The following is a 14,869-nucleotide window of genomic DNA, read 5'->3' on the forward strand; positions in this document are numbered from 1 at the left end:
CGACGACTGTGCCTTCTTCTCGTCGCGTGGTGAATTATAAAGCCTTTAAGGCAGCGACGTCGCTGCTTCGGCAACGCTCGGCATTATCCTTCGGCCCCGCTCGGCATTATCCTTGCAGTTGCGCCGCAGCTGACGCCGCAGCCGCCGCCGCTGCGCCGTTTGTTGCTAGCGGTACTTGTTAGCCTAGCCGCCTAGCCCCTCCGCGCCGTGCTACCCACATCCTTTCGGTTGCAAGGACCTCTATGCTCAGTGGTGAGTTCCTTTCGGAGCTGCAGGCCATCGCCATATGGCCGTAATATCAGGCGACAACCTGCCGCGATAACCCACAACAAATGGGGATGACGACAGCGATAATGCGTCCGAATAAAACCAGCTACAATGAGGCAGGCCAAAGGACCACGGAAATTATGCAACAACATTTTGAATACGGTCGTCCTTGCTTACGATGCATACCCTAAAGCACCGTTACAGGTGATTTCATATTAAAAGCAAAGGCTAAGGTATAGCATTAAAAGCAAGTGTAACTAAAAACAAGATATGCATTACCTTGATGTAATAGTAAATTTAACTGTGCCACCTTTTTGGCCAAGTCATGAAAAATATCAGTTATCTGCAAATTTTTTATTTTGTGTTTTTTGGTAAAAAATATTTGGTATTTTGATCAAAACATTGGAAATAATAACCCAAATATGGAATGTCATACCTCGTTGAGTTTGTTTTTTAAATCCCAATCGATTTGCATTCAAGTTTGGGAATTCTAGGATTTTTAAATTTTTCGCAAATTTTGATGAACAAATTCGAAAATTCGGCCAAAAGTTATTTTAACGGAGTCCGTCCAAAAGTGATAAGGATGGTTAGAATTGGTAATTAGGAGTAAAAAACGGTACTTCTTTCAGGTGTGTGGCCATTTTTGACCAAGTTATACTCAAAAAACTCTTCCTTAGTATTGAACTTTAAGCCAAGAATTTTTTTAGTGAGCAAACCCTTCCTAAAATCGTACTTTATTGTTTGTATTATTCAGAGTTTCATCCCGATTACAGCGTTGCTACGTGCCGCAATTATGGTATGCAGTATACATTTCCGTGCACTACACATTGCATCTTTCTGTCATTACAGGAAATGATTAGAATCCTTGAGATCGTAATCATCTATTCAGTGGTGAGTCAGCGTTGCCATTGCACCGAAATGTGTCAGATTAATCCAAATAAAGAGCTGGCGAGCCATGTGAAATTTGGAAACCGAAGACGAATGCGTATGCGAATGCGATTGCGACTGCATTTACCTGCGTCAATTACAGCCAACTTAATGTTAGACTTGGCACTCTGGTCCTTCCGTTTGAGTGTGTGTGAAATTGGGGAGTGCAGTTAACTGGGCCCGACCCAGACAACCCAGGATTCGGGTCGACATTCTTACATAGATTTGGAGGAGCTGAATTGGTGGGTGGGACGAAGGTCCAACGGGCGGGATTGGAGTGACGTTTATGCTGACACTGAAAGTCATCAACACCAATACACAGTTTCGCTCGTTGTACACAGAAAGAAATTGAGATAACTTTTGCAGTATATAATAAATAAATACACTGCAATTTGAGTAGCAAATATCAGAAATCACTTATCACTTAATTAAAGATTTGCATTTAATAGCTATCTTCGTGCCCCCAGTTTCTCTCAGTCTATCAAAGGCTTGAACCCCCTGCCCCAGCAGAGTGGCAAATATTTGCCGCATAGGCAAACTTGTGCCACTGCCTCAGGACATCGCATCCTAACCCATCCCAACCCGCTCCAACCCTATCCATCCACTTGCACGTCCACATCCACGTGGGCCTCCGATTCGGCCGCTTTTGTCGAAGGGTTCACTTTGTTTTTGGGTGTCGCGCATTTGGCGCGCGTCCGGGGGGCAAGCGAGGCAAGTGTTTCCTGGGCGTCGCAGGGGCGTGGCAGGGGTAGGATGTCGAAGCGAGTCCTACCATGGATATTGCATGCGTCTCGTTTCCGCTCCAGATCATAAACAAAGCGGACGCGTGCGAGGTTATGTACATAAATACATGCAAATTTAATGTCATTCCGTACGGCATAGTCACCAATACTCGTGCACGACCAAGGAAGATGGCGCACACACACACGCTTACACTCTCTCACCCACACAATTATGATGCATCACCTGCGGCCATTTAGTATTGCATACTTTTCGGCTGCCCTTCGCCATCTCAAAAGCATCGAAGGGTATTCCCACAAATAGTTTAGGGACCTAATACGAAAATAAACATCCTTTAATTTATGCAAATATCACAGTGAATTGGTCATCAATTCCAAATAAATTACGCAAAATGTTTGCAAAAATTTCGCTATGCAAACTAATAATGCATAATAGGTTCGGTAATTATCTAACCGTTGACCTTTCGCTTTTCAATCAGTTTTGTTTGATTAATTGTGGCTCTTAATTAATATTCATAGAGCAAAGCTAATAATGCTAAACAAAAAAAACTTCTAGCTAAACATAATTTGGCAAAGGCAATATTAAAAAATATAATTACAATGTAGTTTGCTTACATTTTTTCAGAAAGCTGCTCGAATTGAACGCGGCTTTTTTATACTTCCCATTAGTTCACTTACTATAATTGAAAAGCTTTGATAAAATAGGCAGTTAGTCAAGTCTATTTCAGTTAGAATTTAAAAAATTGTTTATGTTTGTAATACCCTTTAATTTGTTGAATTTTATGACGCAATCTATAATAGTACCATTTTTTTTCTACCGACTGCAGGGAATGCCCAGTTCCACCTGACATTCGAATTTAGATCATTTTCGATGCTGTTCTCGATTTTTTCCATTCTGCCCTCAGGCAAAAGCAATAAAAACAATTAAAATCCGCAGCAGCAAAAAGAAGCATCATCAACTGCAACTAAAAAGCTGGCCGGCGGCAACGTTTCAAAACTAATTGAAATGTCCTCGCACATAAAGATGAACAACAAAGGTGATGGTCAGGGGGTTGGGAGTTAGGTGCAGGATATATGGATATAACGATGACGACTCTATGAACACTTTTGACACACCATGAAAACAAAACTGCATAAATCGCCAGCATTTTTGGGCGAATATCAACAGGAAACAGACCGGGACTTTGTTAAGTCGGCTTAAGTTGCCACTGACAGCCAGAATTTCGGGCCATACCGAGTTGGTCGAAAAGCAATTTTATTTATCATTGGGCTCCGAAACACTTCATGGCCTAATATAATCGAAACTTAGCCCCGCAGATACAACACAGATTTCTAGCTGGTTTAGTGGGTGGTTTTGGGGTGTGTGCACCCAGTAGTGGGTGGTGTGGCTTAGAAAGGCCTTCAAATCGGTGCAGGTGATGGCACTTGGCCTGCACATCTGCAAATATTCTATATGCATGTGTTTTGGGCCACATCTGACGGCTTTCGGGCTTAAGTAAATTATTAAATAGCCAGACATGTGCGCAAACTCAAACCACTGCTAAAATACAGCTTGTTCAGGTGTGTTAACCAAGGCTTTTCGATCACAACAAACCAAAGGTCATATTCATATGTTTCCATTCATCCTGCTGGCTTTTAATGCTAATTGCAAGATACGACCTTAATGCCTGAAATCAAATACTTCTGTAATTATTTTGGATGGGATTTCATGTGGAAGCCCTTGATTAGTTGCACATATTCGGTTGGAATAATTGGACTAACTAGAAAGTGAATAAAACTATCTGAAAATCTTAGTTTGCTTGGACTGACTTTCTCTATTTTTTGTAGAACGCATTAATCGCATAATATATGTATATGTATACATATGCAGCTGCACTAAAAAATTAGCTATATTTAAATCATATTCCGAATAATTTAGACATCTAGAATTTATAAGAATCTCTTGCGATCAGATATACATATTTTTGAGAAAATTAAAATAAATCAAAATATGTGCATATGCATACTATCTCAATTTTTCAGCCAATGCAATATGCAATATTCTTCCGATTTAATAGTGCTGTTTAAAATCAAATTGATTTATTTCTGGGCTGCCTGAGGACCCAAACAAATTCGAAATGTATCCGAGATATATATATATCTATATAAATGAGTATATATGTATCTGAGCTGTTTAACTCATCTTGACAGTGGCATTGAAGTGCCGCGAACTTTTAATCAGATGGCGGGGCTCTCGTTGGACTTGTGGCCAAAATGTTTTCAATATCATAAATTTTTAAAAATATATATACCAGCTGTCAGTGTGTGTGAGACAATGTGCGTGTGTGTGTGTGTGTGTGTGTGTGTGCGTGAGGGGTGGCCGGGTCTGTTAATTTTGAATTTGAATGTGTGCCAACAAGTTGGGCGTAGCGCCGTCTCCCGATTTTCGACGTTCGACGTTCAACGACAACTCGACAGTTGCAATTTGTGCCTCGCGGTTCGAACAACGCGTGTCTAGAGTTTTTATTTATATACAAATTTATATACATATGATATATTTATTTGTTGTTATCTTTGATTTTTGAATTCCATTTCCCATTTGGTTGTTTGTTTGGTTCTCCCAGTGCAATCTGCTGACACATTTATCCGACGCGATTTACACGGCGCAATTAATTGACGAGTTGTTAAACATATCTATTAAATGCGAGCGGCCTTTTAAATAACTCGTGTGCGCCGCGTTAAAATTATCAATTAAAATCAATTAACAAGCTGTGCCGCGGAAATAAAATAAAATCAAATTTAAATACAAATAAAAGAGATGCCGGGAAGAAAAAAAGTAAACACCGCAGGTAGCGCTGTGGGCGAAGGGCGGGGATGGGCGTGGCAGTTGGTGGGCGAATGCATAATTAAAAATTAATTACAGAGACAACTGCAAATAGTCACAGTGAAATGAAAAGCACATTACATACACACAAAGAAACGAATGTGGTCTATGTTACTTATGCTTCTTGCAATCTATGGATATTTAAAGAAATATATATCATTTTTTTTATGTGCTCCATACTATGTTATATGCTATATGCCTATTTCGAAAGACTTTCTGGAAATTCTAGAATTTGTTCTCCCGGTACGTATTATTTATACGGAGTGACATTTATTGACCTGGCTAGTGAGATGCGATCCCAAGCTCTTCTCATTCGAATTGTGCACTATAATCGGAGACCAAGTCGCATGAGAATTCCTAAAAGACCACAACCACCAGACAAAACAAGAGAAATCTATTTTGGATATTCTGTATTCGCTGTTTTCCCGACATTTTTCCTTCAGTTTTTTCCTGTTTTTGTGGTGATGAAAAGGAAATCGGAGAGTGAACCACTGTGCCTGGTGGTTCAGTGGTTTGGTGGCTTGTTGGCTTGCTGGTGGGGTGCTGAAGTGGTGAGGTGGTGGGTCGATTGGGGTGGTGTGATGCCACATTGTTATGTTTTGTTTTATTTATAACGAAACGCAATGTGTGCTCGGCGATTTTCAAAAGAGTCGCCGCCTATAAATAAGTCGGATATGAATGAATCCGATATGCAGGCGTTGAGAGAAGCCAGAAGTATGGAAATTGATTTTCCACACACAGACACACACAAGCACAGTTCACACACACACACACCCACAAGAGGTGGTCATGAATCATTATCCGATAGAGGAGCTCACAATATGAACGACCAGCCAGTTTGCATTCGCATCCATTATGGCCAAGGAAATAGCCCACCAATTACCGAAGACATTCCATTAAACCAAATATCGGTGAAGTAATCAGATTCAATTGCATACGAGAGCTTTGCAAGCCTTTTAATGTCGAAATGGCATTTTAAATGTTAAACAAGAAAGGAAATCAACTATGCCAAGCAGATTTCTATATACCCTATATAACAATATATACCTATAAGCATAAATCAAAGTTGTTTGCATATACTTTTGACAAAGAGAGATCAATTATATAGATTACTGTAGGTAGCAAATAATATTAAAATATCCGCGGAAAGAGTATTAAAATTAAGTTAATCAATTTGTAGTGGATTAACCAGTGCTTTTAATTGTCCGATAAATTTGTACAGATTTATTTGTGTAAGTTAACATTAACAGCATGATTAAAAGATAGACTGTTTGTTTGTTTTACGAAATACTTTAAACAAACCAGAGCACTATGAAATTATATTACATATTAATTTTCTCGTAAATTCTCAATAAAATGGAATAATTAAATGACTAGAAGCACGCATTGAGATCTGTTCTGCACCAGAAATATCAATAAAGAAAGACATTGCGAAAAATTGGCAACAATCCAGTGTTTATTATATGGAATAAGCTAATTATTCCATATGCATCGAATGCAATTGTCGAGCTAAAAGTAGAATTTGGCAGCGTTTCACAATAAACAATAAAATCTTGAGAGAAATGTAGCATTCCAAAGAAATTTAAGAATATAGAGTTACATCTATTAGCCAAGAACTTAGAAAAGGTTAATAGGCATTTTCAGTTCGTGGTTTAAGCAGGTGGCTAATAAGCCTGCCAAGAAATTAAATGTTCGAACATGTCGACCCGATGGAAGTCCGTTTGGGCCAAATCGATTGGGACACCTCGATGTGTGGGCGTGCAAAACAGGCAAAACAGGCACCTGTTGCGGCCAACTGAGTGGCATTTAATTGCCAGCTGTTGACAACGGCCGAAACTGGGCGTGTGCTGGTGGGCGTGGGAAGGTGGAACTTTGGGACAGTGGAACAGTTGGACAACTGGGCAGATAGGCAGATGGGAAGCTGGTCAGCGGGCCATTTTTGGGGGGTGACAGTGGGCCGAACTGCTGATTAATGAGCGTGAGCAGGGGATAGCAATTAGAATACAATTAGCAACGGAAGCCGCCACTAATGAGTGCTCTCATCTCTTGTGCTTGTGCTCCCCGCAGAACCACCACAAAAACAACAACAACAACAGAGCCAGACACCAGCGGGGTGGTCAGCAGTCGAAGGATAAGCAGGAGCAGCAGGAAAAGGAGCAGAGTACCTCCCCGACGGAGGAGAAGGAGCTGCCATATCGCGTAGAACACTCCGATATATATGGCCGATATTTGGTGGCCAATCGCCAGCTGGAGGCGGGTGAGACGCTGATCCGCGAGGAGCCGCTGGCCATTGGGCCGTGTGTGAGCGGTGATCCCGTGTGCCTGGGCTGCTATCAGCCGGTGTCCCTCCAGCCGGATCAATACCGTTGTCCCGGCTGCGCCTGGCCAATCTGCGGCAGCACGTGTGCGGGCCTCAAACATCGGCATGGTCACACGGAAACGGAGTGCCAACTGTACGGGGAACGACGGGCGGTCGCCGGCGAACTGCTGACGGAACGCGCCGGTCCGGCGGAATTGCGTGACCTTTACGAACTGGTGATGATCGTTCGCATACTCCTCCTGCGCCAGCACGATCCGGAGCAGTTCGCTCTGATCGCCCGCATGGAATCGCATACGGAGGAGCGACGCCAGAACGCGGTGCTGTGGCGCCACTACGAGGAGAAGGTGGTGCAGCGGCTGCGCGTCACCTGGCAGCTGGAGGACCTCGAGGCGGAGCAGGTGCACGAGGTGTGCGGCATACTGGACGTCAATTGCTTCGAGATCGGCCAGAATGGCGCCAAGGCGCGGACGCTATATCCGAGCGCCTTCCTGCTCGCGCACGACTGCACACCGAACACGGCGCACACGGACGACCCGAGGTCCTTCGAGATCCTGCTGCGCACCTCGCGGCGCGTGCGCGAGCGGGAAGCGCTGACGCTCAGCTATGCGTACACGCTGCAGGGCACACTCAAGCGGCGCGCCTTCATGCACGAGGGCAAGCTCTTCTGGTGCTGCTGCCGGCGCTGCTCCGATCCCCGCGAGCTGGGCACCGACTGCAGCGCCCTCGTGTGCGCCACCTGTCGGACGGGATCGGTGCGGGCGGTGGATCCACTGCAGCAGACCGGCGACTGGGCGTGAGTAGTGTAGTGCTGTCGCGATGGTGGGCAGTGATGGGCGGGCCATAATCCGAATTATCCTTTCACAAAAATTGACCCACCCCACCCATCACTGAGCGACATCCTTGGGCCAATTGGGCTGTACAGTAATCCTATGCTTATCTTATTCCAATTAGCTGCGACCGTTGCGCCCACAAAATGGGAGCCACGGAAGTGGAGCGCCAGTTGGACCGCATCAACAACGACCTGGAGGACATTGATGTCCACGATATTCCAGGACTGGAGAACTTTCTCCTTAGGTGCGTCTGCATTCACGGGTCACATGGCATATTTCTAATATACATACATATATTAAAAAATATCTTCACATACATATCTAAATGCTTTAACTAATTTGAAGAATCATTTTAGCCCAATTCGGTCGATCGATCAGTAACAAAATGGAAAAAAATATGGCTACCTAATGCGAGTGCGACAATTTTAATATTTTGCATTATAATTCTGAACTATTCTTTACTTTCATTTTATTATTATTTATTCATTGGTTTATGAACAAGACTTAGAGCAGAAGAATAATAATATATCTTACCACTTTCCTTTGCTTCGTGACTTCCAATCGATCATTATCCTGCAGATATCGGGATGTCCTGCGACCGAATCACTACCTCCTGCTCTCGGCCAAATATTCCTTGTGCCAGATTTACGGTCGGACTGAAGGATACCTACTGCCACAGATGACCCCAGAGGACATTGCCCGCAAGGAGAGCTACTGCCGCGAGTTCCTGGAAATCGTAGACGTACTCGATCCGGGTCTGACCCGTCTGCGAGGTGGGTGTTCCTTCAACAGTTCCAGGAATATTTATGAAACTTTTTTCCATCGCAGGACTCATCATGTACGAGCTCCATGCCCCCGTAATGGTGTTGACCCAGTCGGCCTTCCAAAGCGGACAGATCTCACGACAGGAGTTCCAGCGGCGACTCAAGGAGGTCGTGAATTTGCTCCAAGTCAGCCGGGATATCCTGCTAATGGAACCCGAAGGATCTACGGAAAATGCAATGGGACAGGCTGCAGCCGATGCGCTAAGCAAAATGGGTTGCTAGTCTAAGGGGCTCTATAGACTATTTGTAAATTAACTGAGTTTACTGTGACAGAAAATGTATCTCAAAATTAAAATACCAGATAGTCCGGTATGGTTTATTAGAAAATATATACAAGTATGATTTTCAATGTAAAAACGTGGAACATGGACTTTCCTTAGCCCCATATAGGGGGTTGAATATTTTTTTTTTTGATATATTCATTAAAGATTTTATCGTATTTCCATTTCGTACATCCCCCACCGAACCGAGTTAAACCATTCACAGCAAATCTGTCTCGTCATTATTGATTCCAAACTTCCGCCTCAACTTCAAGCTAAAGTTATTTAGTGCCCTCTTCCACTCCATCTTTCGCCATCTTTTCATCCGCCTTGGCCATTTTTTGTTGAAGAATGTCAATAAGGGAAAACTCGAAGTGCTTCCGACAACTCAACAGTTTTGAGTTCAGGCCAGAAAAGCCCGCGCCGCCTAATTGTACCCTAAAAAAAAAAAAATAATACAAAAAAAAAAAATCGAGGGAAAAGTGAGACAAAGAAAACTGAAGTCCTGGGTTGAGAAAATCTGCGATGAGTTGTCATTGAATGGAAACGAATCTCTTTCTTCTATTCCACTGTTAATTAATGGACATTTTGGCATTTCACTCGATTCATCGCAGGTCACCATGGTGCTCAGACATTTAAATTATTGCAAAACATGAAATCGAAGGACCAAAGTCGAGAATTTAAGATGGTAACTTGCTACTTGCAATCCTTTGTCTTGAAGAAAAACGCTGAACTGGGATGGCTGCTGTCAGGAGCAACAACACTATTATGAATGCATTGAATTTTTATAATCATCCACAATGTGGCCACATGCAGATAAAGTAGATACGCCCAACTGCACTATTCTGCAGGTATGACGACAAAAGGGGCTGGACACGCCCCACAAATCACAAGGCTCGTACATGCATGTACAAAAGTATATGTGAGCACCGAAGCATGTATGTGTATGACATCACCAAGGACATAAATGAAACAAAAACATCAAAGAGGCCAGCGCGGCTTGAAGATTGGATACCCTTTGAAATCGAAATGATTATTTCAGAATTATTGGAATATGTCTTACTTAAAGACCAAATACATTACTTCCTTTGAGAAAAAAACTATGTAGACACAATAAAATATAATTATTAAACACAAATATTTGATATTCCTAAATGTACAGTGAAGCTTATAAACTTAGCATGTCCTAAACATTTAGGCGGGTCATTTGGTGTCATTAGCTAACATTTCTTCTTGATTCTCTAAGGACTAAAGTCAAATCTGGTGCACCAATGCATATGCCCTGTTGCAACGCAAGAATCTAGGCAAAAAGCGGCTAGAACTAAAAGCGTACGATAAATATAAATTGCATTGTGCAATAATCTTCAAAGTGCAACAAAGTAAGAAAAACAACAACATCATCTGCAGTTGCAACAACAATGGCAGTAAGAAGGACGACAAGGCGCCACACACACACACACACACACACAGGCGCACACGCGTGTGGGGCACAATGAGATGTTGCCGCATAAAGCCACATAAAAAATAAGACGATGGTCGGGAAAGGAGGTAGCAGGAGCATACATATACATACATACGTATATATCCCAGGATATAGTCGCACAAAGTAAGCGAGGCGGTGGGTGGCCAACATGGTCCAGGGGGATTATCAGGACCCAGGACTCTGAATGCTGGATGCTGGATTCTGGATGCCAGATTTGGGTCTTGGTCTGGGTCTGGACTGGATCTGGGATAATGTTTTGCCTCAAAGCCAAGGACATTGACGTGGCATCCAGAAAGCCCGACCAAAAGGATCCAGTCAAATGACTGGCAATTGTTTGCAATGTTCCATTTACTTTGCATTCATGTTGTTCGTTTACCTGTTTTTCTATTCAAACAAAAGGCCGACAAGGTACAGTTTGCTCGATTGGCAGCGGCAATCAGTTTATCGGTCGAAAAGGGAAACCTTATCATTAACAACATTTTATTTACAATGAGGGATATTGTGGCTACTAAGGTTGTGAATATATTTCATCTAATTTTGTCCTTAGATTTCAATTGGATTTAATTTCTTTGGTTTTGTTGGGACATTTTTCTAAGCTAATGTTTTCATAATAATAAAAATTATAATTCTTGTTCGGAATATCTTTTTGCACAACTTACTTACTTAGTTCTTATCCCCATTACTGGACGCCTCTGCCTTGGACCGCAACATTATGGCAGCTAACCGTGAGCCGATGATGCCAAGTATCCTTTGTATTTACTGCTGCGCCACAGCAAGAATACAGCCAGGATGGCAGCGACTGCCAGGACAAGGACAAGCCACAGAACAAGTGCAGAAACAGGAAGGGAAGGGAAGGAAAGGGGAGTAGAAGGGAACTTTCAGCTCGACACTGGCTATCAAAAGTGTTGCTTATTAAAATAAAATTTATTGCTTGTTTGCAGATAAAAATGAAGACAAAGGCACCAGCACGAAGCTCCGAAGCTCTGCAGCTGCATCTGCTCCATAAAAGTGTTAAAACGATAAGCGGAAACAGGAAGCACTGCTGCAGGATATATCGCCACACCACACCGCCAACTGTGCCCAAAAAAAAAAGAAATCGCAGTTTGGGCAGAGCACAGCTCTTGAGACTCCGAAAAAGCCCTAATGAAGGAAACCTGGGAAAAAAGGGCTGCAGCTACTTGGTCACGGCCTCAAAATAGCAATAGAAAAAAGTCCATCAACTTGGACTTTCGAGAGCCTGTCTAGACGAATTCCAAACGAGTGACAGTTTCAATTGGATATTGGAGAGATTCCACTGAGAAAAAATGCGTAATGGAAATCTTAAGCTCCAGAACACAATAAATCCGATTGCTTACTTCCACAAGTTCAAACTTAATGTCATAATGATGGCAGCTAGTTACGTAAAACATGATGTAAATAATATATTATTATATGTTCTTAAAAACTTTTGCTCATTAGTTTAACATTGAAAAAATTTGATTGTTATTCTTTTTTGTGCTCAGTTTGATGAATAACATCTTATATATGTTACAATCTAATTTATAACCTACATATTGAGATTAACAAAATCCAAATAACTCGGTTTTGGATCCATTTCCGCTCAGTGTTGAGGTGACGCGACTCCCTTTTTTGTGCAGTTTTACAAGTTGACCGGTTGGTTCACAAATCGCAGAATAATTTGATTTGCTGGATTGTCCTCGTCGCGTCGTCCTAGTTGGTCATCCTGCCGAGCAAAACCATCCTGTCATCCTAGTAGTTGTTGTAGACGAACTCGCTGAGGAGCGAGTTATTGGGACCGTCGCCACCAGCGGATCCACCGCCAGCGGATCCCGCTGAGCCGTCCTGTTTGTTGCGCAGCAGGCGGTGCCTGAAGTGCATGGTGCGCAGGCGCTGCATCCGACGCTTCAGGTTGCAATAAACCGGACAGCAATCGGGGAAGGGCTTGTACATCAGCTCCTCCTCATCGCCCTGCTCGCATTGCTCGGGCAGGATGTCCAGGCAGCTGGAGGAGACACAGAACAGCGGGAGAGGCAGGGCATTAGTTCAGGTTCTTGGGATATTTCGTGGGGGTAGAGGGTGGATTTCTAGGGCATGCTAGGTGCACATGCTTAGCTATATAGAATTGCATTGGTCAACTACTCATTCGGCCTAGACATTTTTTCCACTACGAAAATAGACCTGGAACGGGGCATTATGTGATTGTTCTCGCAGAAGAGATTCGAGCACAGGCTCAAAAGGACGAGGCGGCGGGGCAGAAACTTCGACTGCTCCCACATGCAGCGGCGAAAGGTTCCTGCATGGAAAAAGTAAACGTATCAATATTCAGAAATCTCAAAAACTGCTAGAACTCCATTTAAAGTAACCATATTTGCTAGTTACCAACTTTTTTCCTCACTGTATCGAGTGGAATCTAAGAAGATGAAAACTCACGCAGCACACTATTGTCATTCTCGCCGGAATCCTCCTGCGTATTGTAGTTGCGCTGCAGCTGATAGTGCTTCATGTGGAACTGGCCGAAGCCAAGGACACCGACAAGGGCCAGGCACAGCAGGACCCAGATCTTCTCCAGCTGGTACATCTCGGTGACTCGGCTGGCTGGTGCAAACTACGCGCTAAGCTCACACCAACCCATAATGCTACACAAACCAAAAGCATTACGTATACGCAACGTCTGACGGCATTCTCATTGCCCTGCGGATGTGTGGGTGTGTGTGAGCGTGTTTGTGTGCGTGTGTGTGTGTATGGGTAGTTAAATTGGCGTTTGTGCCACGGCACTTGATTAAATCAAGAATAAAATTGCAATGCAAATTTTGCGTTTTGCCCAGGCCGATGTCCATGTCCATGCCCAAAGCTCTCGCCCATGATTAATGCCCCCGATCCAAGCCAATCCCATGCCATCACATCCAAACCGTTCCAATCCAAGTACATGCGAGGCGATGCTGTGCGACGAGAAAAACAAACCCAGATTGGACCCAAACAGTTTGTCATAATAATCGTTTGTTTTCCAGCAATCGCAATAATGTCAAGTGCAAGTTGTGTGACCCACTGGAACAGCAATAGCCCATGGAAATGGCGATCTGTTTGTTTTGGGGTGTGATTGTTTTGGAAAGTGATCACTTAATGCCTGAAACCATTGAGAAAGCTATAAATTATAAAATTTGTACTGATAAAGAAGCAATATACCTTAAAAATGGCATGTTGTTTATCAACAAAATAGTTTGGAAACTAAAATCTGGTGTTATTTTGTCAAAACAATCTGCTTCTATAGAATTAATTTTAATAAACAAGTCCTTTTCTGATTTATTTCGGAGTTGACCGCACTTTGACCCTTTTGAAGAGGAATGTTCCCCGTTGCATTCTCGAAAATGCGAGTACTTGGGGCCCATCTGTTCCATGTCCTTTGCCCTCTGACCCCAGTCATTTCCGTTGCCCGGTTTTCCCTTTTTGCGACTGTGTTTTGCGGGGCGTGGTCTGTCAACTCATTAGCTGGGTCTTTATCCCCAACTCGCTTCTTGTGGCAACATCGTCCTGCCAACAACCTTAAGTAGCTTAAAAGCTTTTTTCCTGAGCTGTCCCATGCAAGACACAAGAACTGCACAAGTGCAAAAAGGAAAACGTCAACGATGCATTAGAAAATAATGTCTTAGTACCGTCTGCTTTTTGTTTGTCACTCCATGGGAAAACTATTGAAAGTATTGTGTTCGGTAATGAAAATAGCTAGCAAAATACCTACACAATTATCAATATCAATATGGTTTGCATTTAAAGGAAATACTAAAAGTTGGCATAATGATAACTGCTATTGACCATGAGTTATATTCCTAGATCTGACTGTAAGAAACCTGCTGCCCTTTCCTCAATTTGTTCCACTTACTTGGACCACATGTGCTCGCGGCACATTCCGGAAATTATCGACGGGGACTGTGACTTGGGATTAGCCCAAAGTTTTTTTTGGTGGCAGCTGCTTTCAGCAGTTGGCCCGCGGCATCTGGGAACCGGTAACTGGATAACTGGAGCTGCATCTGAGGTGAGCTGCAGGATACGACCACAAACTGCAGCGGGATGGAAAGTAAAAGTTGCAACTCGGCCGCCTCGAATCGCTGCACGCACTAATACTCCAAAACTTTGGCGCAGATCCACAAGTTAAAATGGAAGGAAAAAAAAAAAGTAAAGTGCGAGTAAACGCGGGAGAAGTGGAAAACAACATTTTCGAAAACTTCGACTGGCAGTTGAAGAAAACTGGCGTTTTACCCGGCTCTAGCTGCTTGGTACTTCGTATTCCACTCCGGATTGGAAGGGATGGAGGGCAAAGGAACGGGCAGCAGGGCTTTATTTATACTCGGTCGTACACTTTC

General features: G+C 43.2%; 2 protein-coding genes across 5 annotated transcripts; one reads left to right on the forward strand and one right to left on the reverse strand.

Annotated features, from left to right (window-relative positions):
* The first annotated feature begins 4,389 nt into the window (after window positions 1–4,389).
* On the forward strand, window positions 4,390–9,102 carry LOC6617616 (SET domain-containing protein SmydA-8). Of its 3 annotated transcripts, none has more exons than XM_032725855.1 (5): window positions 4,390–4,762; window positions 6,865–7,910; window positions 8,069–8,191; window positions 8,527–8,720; window positions 8,776–9,102. In XM_032725855.1, the coding sequence occupies exons 2-5, from the start codon at window positions 7,336–7,338 to the stop codon at window positions 8,991–8,993; spliced, it is 1,110 nt and encodes a 369-aa protein (XP_032581746.1). In that variant the 5' UTR covers window positions 4,390–4,762; window positions 6,865–7,335; the 3' UTR covers window positions 8,994–9,102. The 3 variants fall into 3 exon arrangements, with proteins under 3 accessions (XP_032581746.1, XP_032581745.1, XP_032581744.1); XM_032725854.1 differs by having other exon boundaries at window positions 4,403–4,749; XM_032725853.1 differs by lacking the exon at window positions 4,390–4,762 and adding an exon at window positions 4,798–5,040.
* A 2,829-nt stretch (window positions 9,103–11,931) lies between these two features.
* On the reverse strand, window positions 11,932–13,127 carry LOC6617617 (uncharacterized protein CG1552). Of its 2 annotated transcripts, none has more exons than XM_002041894.2 (3): window positions 12,945–13,127; window positions 12,693–12,807; window positions 11,932–12,516 (listed from the first exon to the last, which is right to left on the reverse strand). In XM_002041894.2, the coding sequence occupies exons 1-3, from the start codon at window positions 13,090–13,092 to the stop codon at window positions 12,264–12,266; spliced, it is 516 nt and encodes a 171-aa protein (XP_002041930.1). In that variant the 5' UTR covers window positions 13,093–13,127; the 3' UTR covers window positions 11,932–12,263. The 2 variants fall into 2 exon arrangements, with proteins under 2 accessions (XP_002041930.1, XP_032581973.1); XM_032726082.1 differs by having other exon boundaries at window positions 12,654–12,807; window positions 12,945–13,092.
* Between the last annotated feature and the right edge of the window lie 1,742 nt (window positions 13,128–14,869).

The sequence above is a fragment of the Drosophila sechellia genome, chromosome X (genome assembly GCF_004382195.2).
Source record: "Drosophila sechellia strain sech25 chromosome X, ASM438219v1, whole genome shotgun sequence".
In the NCBI taxonomy this organism is placed as follows: domain Eukaryota; kingdom Metazoa; phylum Arthropoda; class Insecta; order Diptera; family Drosophilidae; genus Drosophila; species Drosophila sechellia.

What these genes read in the sequence shown, in the direction of transcription:
- LOC6617616 (XM_032725853.1), top strand. Translation starts at nt 4,897, where the DNA reads ATGTGGTCTATGTTACTTATGCTTCTTGCAATCTATGGATATTTAAAG. An exon ending in TTCTAGAATTTGTTCTCCCG is followed by an intron (nt 5,041 to 6,864) that starts GTACGTATTATT and finishes TGCTCCCCGCAG; the next exon opens with AACCACCACAAAAACAACAA. An exon ending in GGGTCTGACCCGTCTGCGAG is followed by an intron (nt 8,721 to 8,775) that starts GTGGGTGTTCCT and finishes TTTCCATCGCAG; the next exon opens with GACTCATCATGTACGAGCTC.
- LOC6617617 (XM_032726082.1), bottom strand. Translation starts at nt 13,092, where the DNA reads ATGTACCAGCTGGAGAAGATCTGGGTCCTGCTGTGCCTGGCCCTTGTC. An exon ending in GAATGACAATAGTGTGCTGC is followed by an intron (nt 12,808 to 12,944) that starts GTGAGTTTTCAT and finishes TTTTCCATGCAG; the next exon opens with GAACCTTTCGCCGCTGCATG. An exon ending in AAAATGTCTAGGCCGAATGA is followed by an intron (nt 12,517 to 12,653) that starts GTAGTTGACCAA and finishes TGTCTCCTCCAG; the next exon opens with CTGCCTGGACATCCTGCCCG.